The sequence below is a fragment of the Bison bison genome, unplaced genomic scaffold (assembly GCF_000754665.1).
Source record: "Bison bison bison isolate TAMUID 2011002044 unplaced genomic scaffold, Bison_UMD1.0 scf7180017864213, whole genome shotgun sequence".
NCBI classification, from domain to species: Eukaryota; Metazoa; Chordata; class Mammalia; order Artiodactyla; family Bovidae; genus Bison; species Bison bison.
This window is the reverse complement of record NW_011494785.1, coordinates 6,429,396-6,438,445: the sequence shown is the minus strand read 5'-3', so window position 1 is coordinate 6,438,445 and position 9,050 is coordinate 6,429,396. Positions and strand designations below refer to the sequence as shown.

The window sequence follows — 9,050 nt, the reverse complement described above, 5'->3', positions numbered from 1 at the left end:
CCGTCTCCTGGGTCCGCGGGAGTAGATGCTTCGGATGGCGGGGAGGACAGCACCAGGCCCTTTCTGGGTGATGAGACACCGGCTGCTGAGAGACCAGAGAGGGGCCTTGAGGCAGCTGGAGACTCTGGAGGCCCAACCTGGCCTGAGCTTTGGGCTCCCCGGCCACCACTTGAGGGTGAACCACCCGAGGCAGTGGGACCAGGCTCCCACTTCACACAGACACAGGGGACGCCTCTGCTGCCAAGCTAAGTGCAGAGGGCAAGGTACCCAACCTCGCCGAGCCTCCACAGAGTGAGACGTGCATCCCACCACCCAGAGCAGTGTGAACAGTAAGCCATGAGGACAGCACAGGACCAACGGTGCCCAGTATGTGAAAGGACAGGTGGCTTCCTTCCTACCAGGCTTAGCGGGTGAAGGAAAGGAGAGGGGAGGAACCACACCGTGCCAGCCTGAAGCTTCAGGAAGATGGGTTGGCTCCCTGGGAGCTCCTGAGGAGCTGCCCTGCCCCTGCCCAGGTGGCCAGTTGCAGCCCTGAACCCTGCCTGCATGCCCTCCAGCTGGAAGAAACCTAGCCCTTACCCCACCCGCCTCCTCCAAGACTGCCCCGTCATTACTTCGGCAAATCTCCACTGAGCACCTACTCTGTACCCAGGGATTAAAATAACCCCCACAAATTCAGAGAACTGTATACAAAAAGAAAACAAAGTCAATGCTGCTATATGATAATTCTTAAAAATAAAATCCAGGGAGTTTTCTGGTGGTCCAGTGCGCTTTAGGACTCTGTGCTTCCACTGCACAGGGCACAAGATCCATCCCCGGTTGGGGAGCTAAGATCCCGCAAGCTGTCAACCAAAAAAAAAAAAAAAATCCAACTTCCTTACTGGAGACCCTGAAATCAACTGAGTGGACTGTAACCAGCATATTGTAAAGATGAATGAGAAGAAAATATCCGCAGGCATCTCGTATTGTAAGGGGAGAATGTGTACATCAACATGGATTCTAATGGGAAACACATTGCTCACCATGAGTCATGGTCAAAAATTTGGGGCCCACTCTATCTCCCACCGTACTCCCTACCGTCCTCACCTCCTCCTTCCCCCTCACTCCCCTGGAGCACACAGGCCCCTTGCTTCCCCCTTGCCTGGAATATTCTTCTCCAGATCTTCACACGACCTCCTTCTCCTCCTTATTCAAAGCTGAGCTCAACTGTCACCTCCTCAGAGAGGCCCTCCCTGACTACTCACCAAAAATAGCCACTTCCTCCTCTCATTGCTTTCTATACCATTACCTTATTTTGTTTCCTTATCCGGCTCATCTGAAACTACATTCACTATTTTGTTCTCTCTCTCCCTCGCCCATCCTTTAGACTGCAAGCTCTGAGTCTGTGTCATTCTCAGCTCTCTCCCTAGCACCTCACACGGTGCCGGGCACACAGTAGAAGTGAAAGAAATATTTGTTAAATGAATGAGTAAGTGCCAGGTGCTGGAGTCAGGCAGCTGTGGACTCAACAGAGATGGTCTACAGGGGAAAGAAGAGTAATCGAGATACTGTGACCAGAGTCTTATGCGTTCACCATGCGGTATGGAGCTATAAGAGCACCTGGAGTACCTCAGGACAGGCTGCTTGGAGGAGGCAAAATGTGGAGATGAGAGGATGAGTAGGAAAGAATGTGCCAGGGCACGGGAGGCAGGGGACAGGGACCAGAGGATCACCACGATGAAAGACTTGAGCAGTAAAGGAATGTGATATACTCAGAGCAGCACAGGAAATTCAGTATGACTACAACCCGGGGCAATGAGTGGCTTAAGCTAAGTGGGGAGAGGCCCTCAGGAGCCTGGCTAAGAAACTGGGCTTCATCCTGATAATACCGCCCTTGTCACCCTAGGGTGGGGCAGGTGGGGGGTACCCCTCCTCTGATTCCCTCAGCCACTGGGCTTCCTTCCCTCACACACTGGTTCTAGATTCCACGGCGGCTCCTGGAGGTCAGGGGTCAGCTGATGTGCCCAAGATCACCAGCAACCACAGAGCTCTGGCATGAGATGAACAGGCAGCACGGCACGGTGGTATCTCAGCTACGGCCAGCTTCCCAAGGTACCCAGTGCAGAGACAGTCAAGCCTGGGCAAATTTACCCTTGAAGTCCCTTCCCTGGCCCAGAGAGTACAGAACACGACCATCTGGTGGAGGCTAAATGCCAGCTTCGCCTCCAGGGCTGGAACACCTCCCTGCACCTCCTCTGGTTGAGCAGCAGGTGGGATAAAAATGTTCTGCATTTAGGGACCAATTTGCATGGAAAGCACAAGCTGTGCCTTTAGTGACAAGAAATCTCCGCAGGCCCACAGGGTGCTCTCATCCAGGCACAGCTGGGGGAACTGGGTCACCTCAGTGACCTCACCCCCAGGATGCCTGGTGAGGCATAGTATTACCAAGGGTCCTCGCCACCCACCCACCCACCCACAGGGTCCCAGGAGGTGGCCCTCCAAAGAAGAGCTTAGTAGAGGGAGACTGGGGTTCGGCCACCAGGAACACTCCAGAAGAAAAGACTGAACTGTGATTCTAGGTGAGCAAGCTAAACTCTAACCAGTGGATAAAAATAATAATAGTAACCTTGGGTCCTAAAGAAGGGCCAGGCACAGGTTCACGCTTCCTTGCTTACTCTCATCAACCCTGTGAGGTGGGCGCTGTTCTTTCCTCTTTTTTAAATTTATTATTTACTTATCTGTCTGTGCCAGGTCCCAGGTGGCTCAGTGGGTAAACAATCTACCTGCAACGCAGGAGATGCAAGTTTGATCCCTGGATCGGGAAGATCCCCTGGAGGAGGAAATGGCAACCCATTCCAATATTCGTGTCTGGAGGATTCCATGGACAGAGGAGCCTGGTAGGCTACAGTTCATGGGGTCGCAAAGAACTGGACACGACTGAAGCGACTGAGCACCTGGATTTTAGCTGTGGTACACGGGATCTTTAGCTGGTGACATGCAAACTCTTAGCTGTGGGAGCGTAGAATCGTAGCCACTGAATCACCAGGGAAGTCCCCTGGGCGCTATTCTGTCCTCACTGCAAAGGGAACCCTAAGCTAAGAGGTGACCACGTGACCCACTGTCACCCAGACAGTAAAAGGCACCAGGCTGCCTCTCATCAAAGACTCAGCAGTTGAGAAATACTTTCATTTTGATTTCTAGTCAAATACACAGAATGTTATTTGTTCAATTATAATATTAATCCCTAGCATTATGGGAAAGATGGGGAGTAACAGAGTATTTTAATTTTCAAATTGTTACGCTTTTTTTTCTATGTTCCAAATTTTCTACAGTAAGCATGTGTTACTCCAAACAAACCAAAAACACCCTGACTTTTTTTTTTAAGAGATGGGATAAGACTGTCCACATGGAGAGCAGAGGCAGGAGGAAGGAATGACATGGCAGGGCCCACAGGACCCATGACAGCCGTGACACAGTGCAGGAGTTAGGACACCCGGATTTGGTTTTCCAGCTGTGTGACCTTGAGCTCCTCGCTTCCCCTCTCTGAGCCCATGTCCTCTCCACGGAAGGTTAGGGTCTAGGAGAGATTCTTGCATGGGGACGCTCCATGCAGAAGATTCAGTAGCCACCTGACTCAGGGCAGAGAAATACCCTTGTATCCCCCACCCCCATTCCTTTACCCCACCTCCCACAATTCCCCAGCTTCTCAGTTCTCAGCCCGTGAAGGTCACTGCTGGGAAAGATGAAGCCAAATAGCCCCACAGGATCACTGCCTGGCTGGAGAGAAAAAAACCCAGGGAAGTGTCTGTAAACAGGAAGTGAGGGTAGGAGCCAGCGAGGTGAACTCCCAGACAGCGGATAAACTTGCCCTGCTTTGTCTCCTCTGACACTATTGTTTTGTTTTGCTTTTTACTTTTTTGCCAAGACCACATGGCTTGCAGGATCCTAATTCCCTGACCCAGGATGGAACCCAAGCCCCCAGCAGTGGAAACTAGGGGTCCTAGCCACACGCCCGCCAAGGGAAGTCCCTCTTCTGCCATTATTTTGCTCAGTGACTAGCTCACGTGTTTGTGGTCTGTCTCTCCCACCAGACTGTGAGCTCCTTGAGGGCAGTGATCTCCTTCACAGCTGTAATCCCTGGGGGCCCAGCCCAGTGTTATTTTACTCATAAATATTTCAGTGAGTGGATGAATGATGGTGAATGAATGATGGGCTGCCTGCCTGCACCCTGTCTTCAGCTCAGAAAACAGATGATACACTCCCAGGGCCCCGCCCCTAAGGAGGGTACCCTCTCACCTGGGGCACCCTCTCACCTGGGCCGGAGCCAGCGAAGTGGTTGTAATACTGGGACACGTAGGTCATGATGCTGAGGCAATCGGGGACACTCATGGAGACCATGTCATTGGGATCCAGGAGGGCAGGGATGCCCAGCTCCTTCTCGGCCACTTCAAAGGCCTGGGGTGGGGGCAGATGTCAGGGTCGGGGAAGGTTTGGGGTAGGGGAGAGGGGTGGGGATGGGGGCAGGTGTAGGGGAGGGAGAAGTTGGGCAGGGTGGGAATCAGAAGCAGCCACAGCAGTAAGAGGAAGAGGAGGCAGGGTCAGGGAGTGCCACCCTGCATAGGCCCAGCCTCATTCCGAGGGATGAGGGGGCCAGGGCAGGGGTGACTGGGCTCCCTGCAGCTCTGGCCCCACACTGTGACCTGGAGTGGGGAAGGGCTGGTGTTCCAGGCACAAGCCAGACAGAAGGGAGCAGGGGCTGGGGAGAAGAGAAGCCAGGGCCCCAGGGCAGGACAGCTGCTCCAGGAGCCCCTTGATCGGCTCCTGTTCCGCAAGACCCCTGCCCTCCAATAAACACCCCCCGCCCCGCCCCTGCCCCGCACAACACACAGCCTCATCGTGGGCTTCTATCTGCCTGGGGGACTCACCAAACGGTTATTCTCGAAGACATTGTCCTTGGAAAGTGAATCAAAATCTCTGCAAGAGAAAAGGGGTCGGGGGGGAGGAGCACTGAGCAGGGGGCAGGGCCATGGGTGTAGAGTGACCAGGGGAGGTGACCTTATCCCAACTAGCCTGGGCTTCAGCAGGGTTCGGGGAGGCGTCCGTGGGCTGTCGAGGAGGAAACTGAGGCAACAAGCACAGGCTAAAAGAGTAGGGGTGGCCAGGTGGGAGAGAGGAAGAGCTCATTGTCCCAGGAGGCCTCCAGGTAGAGGCTGGAAATCCACGCGGAAGGGGTGGGGCTGAAAAAGTCCCAGCTTCAAGTTTATCCCCCAAGAAGCCATGTCCTGACTCGGTGGCAAACATAAACACTAAGACCAAGTCCAAGGCTGGTCACGAGAGGGACAGCCATGGATTGCTGACCTCACTCTGGGCACTGGGCTGAGCGCCTGCCTTCAATTTGTCTTCAGCTCTACTTGGCAGGTATTCACTCCACTTTACAGATGGGGACACTGAGGTCCAGAGAGAGGAAGCCACTGTGGGGAGAGGTAGCCACTGTGGGAATCTGCATTTCTCGTCCTTCCACTGCATGCCACAAACCTGGAGAAGCCACCCCAGCTTCCTGAACCCCTAACCCAGCCCAAAGAGGAATGTTGTTTTAATGGGGCCAGGAATAGAACAAGTCTGAACCAGCCTGGAAATGGTATATTCTCCAGAGCTGCTGGCACTAAATGGCTGGCTGACCCAGCTGGGCCGCTCCTGGGGGAACCCTCCGTGGGGGAGCAGCGAAGGGTGTCCCAGTTTCTTAGCTGGGACAGGTGAGAAGTGGCAGGGCCTGCCAGGGGACCCTAGCTGTGGGTATCCCCACTCCCCACCTGCCCGCTCCAGCTGCTGGAGCGGCTGAAACTGGTGGAGGAGGCCCAGCCTGCTTGCTCAGCAGCCTCCTGGGTCTTGTCCTTCTATGGCTGAAAACTGCAGCCTGACTGCTTGAGAGACGTGGGCCCAGAGGCCGCAGCCGGCCAGCGCGGCCTCCCAAGTCTGGGTCCTAGGCCCTGCTCTTCCAGGCCAGGCCTCGTGACCTGGGGCGAGTCAACAGTCCTTGCGGCCTTTGTGTTCCCATCTGCAAACTGGGGGAAGCCTCGTACCACCTCCCAGGTTGGTGGGGAGGACCGGGATGGGTGGAGGCAGGCCTTGCAGACGCAAGAGAGCCCTCGTCCTCCTGCTCACCTACAGGCAGAGTCCAAGGTGCCGTGAACCCTGGGCCGAGATAGGAGGGGGTCGCTTGCAAGCTGTCCCAAGGCCCAGGGTCGGGTGGGCTGGGAGGCGGAGGGGGCTGTGTATGCACTTCAGCTCCATTTTCCACCTCTGGCCAGGCTGCTTCCTCCTCCCCTCAACTGGGTCCCTAACTCCTCCCCCTGCTTCGCCACTGCCTCAGAGTGTGACCCTGAGCAAGCTACACACAACCTCTCTAAACCTTGGGGTGAGGGTTAGGGTTGTGATACCACCCCAGCTCCCAACAAAAGCCTGTTCTGAGACCAAATGAGACAAAAGCAACTTGTCAGGGCCCTGGACTGCAGTCTCCCCAGCAGTGTTCCTTCAAGGCTGGGGTCACATTTTTGTTCACCCCATGCACCCAACACTCTCCACACTACCTGGTACTCAGTAGGCGCTCCATGAATGTCTACTGAATGCGTACATGATGGCAACAGCGTGAAAACTGTAAAGGTCCCCAGGATGCTACAATTTTTCCTCTGCTTCTTCTCCCTCCCCCACCTTGGCCCCTAATCAACACCTGGGGTTGGGAAGCCTATTTCCTGAGAGTTTTCAAAGGCCTGGGAAGTTCTATTTGGCAATGGGGGAGATGAGGAGCACAAAAATGAAACCCACCTGGTCCTGCCCGCAAGGGAGCTTAAAGATGCCTCAATTGGGAAAGGGCGGATGGGCCAGCCACCCCCCCACCCCCAGCAGAGGCCTGGACCCACCACGCCAGCAGCCTGAACCACTTAAGAAGATAGTGCTTGTCCGCACCCCTACCCCAGCCCTATTCTCACGGAGATCTTCCCCTACCCATCACTGAGGTCCTCTCTGTGCCTCACGTAGGACCTGGGCCTCAAGTTTTTATCCTGTGCAATGGGCTGGCAGCCCAGATGCTGGCCTGCCTTGCAAATGAATGATTGGACCTGATTCCGGATCTCTTCTCAAGAGGGAAGCCCCCCTCTGCTCCACACTAATGCCACGTCCCTCCCTGTGGCCCCACCCACCCTCCTTGGCCTGCAGGAGGCCCTAAGCACTCTGGCCCAGCCACATGTCCTGGTTTTCCCCGCCCTGTGCTACGGCCTCCAACAGCGCTGCCTGTATCTCTGCTCAGGATATCCTCTCTGCCTGGGAGGCCCTTCCCTGGCCCGGCTCCTGCGATCTCCTTGAAGATGAGGTGACCAGGCCACCCCAGCCTGGCCCTCTGACACAGCACTTCCCACGTGGACTTCTCAGCACTGCTTATATGTCTATCACCCCCACAGGCCATAGGAGACTGTGTAGGGTTTGTCTCTTGGTTGATTGGAAACTATTTCCATTACCAGGTTCAGTGCCCAGCACAGAGTATAACTCTGCAGACACTTTTGGGAATAAATGAAAGAATAAGACACTTGCATCATCCCTTCCTGCCTAATAACACTACTTACAATCACTAATGTTAACTGAACGTTCATCCTCACAACAATCCTGGGAGGTTAGGTCTTATTGTCAAACCCACTTTACAGGTGAGGAAACTGATGCCCGATGGGATCTACTAGTTTTGCCACACCTAGGACACGGAGGAGCTGACCACAAACCAAGCAGCCTGCATTCTGTGGCTGGCAGGCTCAAGTCCATGATGTAGCTTAGCTTGACACTTGAGTCGTTTCACACACTGGCCCTGCCTCACCACCTGCCCTCCAGCCAAAACAGAAGACCCCTGCAGGCCTCCACTCTAATTTGTGGGTCCAGTCTGGGTGCCCTTCTTCTCCATCTTCAAGCCCTGGCTCCTAAGCCCCCTTACCCCATGTCACATACCCCACGGCAGACAGTGGCCCACCTACATCTCCATCTCACTTCTACACCCACACCCTCTCCTCCAGGGCCCACCCCAGGGCCTGATCCACCACCCGCAGACACGGTACCACGTGGTACAGAATACACTAAGGGCACCTGCACTATCGAACCTTGAGGTCATCCTTCCCTTCCTTCTCTCCTTCATCAAAGCCTCCCAGGTGCTGTCTTTGGGGAGCACAGGTCTGAAGGTGGAACAGACACACAAAAGGTTCCAGACCCTGCCAGGGAAGCCCCATCCGAGGGGCTGTAAGCAAGACAGGCAAGGACCATGACTCTTGTTCCCAGTTTGCAGATGAGACCAGAAGTACAAGGAACAGCAAGTGCCAGATAAGCATGTAGTGCTTCATGAATGAATGAGTGGAAGAGGTTCCAGGGCCCCAGGTAGAGGGAGCAGAAACCCCAAGTCAACTTCTCCAACGGAGCCTGGGAACTGGGCAGCTGAGGGCAAGAAGGGGCCATTTCACACCCTGGAGCAGCCCTTTAGGGGTTGCTCATTCAGCCTCCCTGCCCCATGGAGGACAGCTGGGTCACGAGGCACACGCCTGGGAGGCAGGGCTGTGTCCTGGGGGGAGGGGTTTTCCATCCATTCATCTGACCTCTGCTAACGTAGGGACTCCTCTGTGCCAGGCACTGTGCTAGTGCCCTGGAGAAGAGATGGCCCAGGGGAATCAAAGCAAGGGGGCCCCACAAAGAGAACGGGAACCTCAATGCCGAACGGGTAGGGGGCTGCTCAGAGCTCCTGTTTAGTGTAAGAAAGGCCCAGGGTCCCGGAGGAGGGCGCGGGTGCCTTTTCAAAGAGTCAATGCCTGGGGGGCTTCGGTGTCCCTTTGGCGGAAATCAGTGCCCTGTGGGCGGGGCCAGGCCTCCGGTAGAGGGACCAGCACGCGGGGCGGGTTCAGTCTTCCAGTGGGCGGGGTCAGGGGCCAAGTGGGGGAGGGGTGCCCTGGATCGGAGGGTCTCGGCGTCCCGCAAGTCGCCGGGGGCCCGCCGAAGGGTGGGCGTCTCGGCCTCTGGGGGCGGCGTCTGCCACCGCCCCGGCTCCGCGT

The 9,050-nt window shown here is 55.6% G+C and overlaps 1 protein-coding gene across 1 annotated transcript in view; it reads right to left on the bottom strand.

Annotated features, from left to right (window-relative positions):
- MICALL1 (MICAL-like 1) overlaps positions 1–9,050 on the bottom strand; it is a 34,508-nt gene that overhangs the window by 19,492 nt on the left and 5,966 nt on the right. Inside the window, exons 2-4 of the mRNA XM_010845223.1 lie at positions 4,905–5,158; positions 4,293–4,434; positions 5–82 (exon numbers count right to left, since the gene is read on the bottom strand). Of these exons, the coding sequence (XP_010843525.1) occupies positions 5–82; positions 4,293–4,434; positions 4,905–5,158 (474 nt within the window). The remainder of the gene's footprint in view (positions 1–4; positions 83–4,292; positions 4,435–4,904; positions 5,159–9,050) is intronic.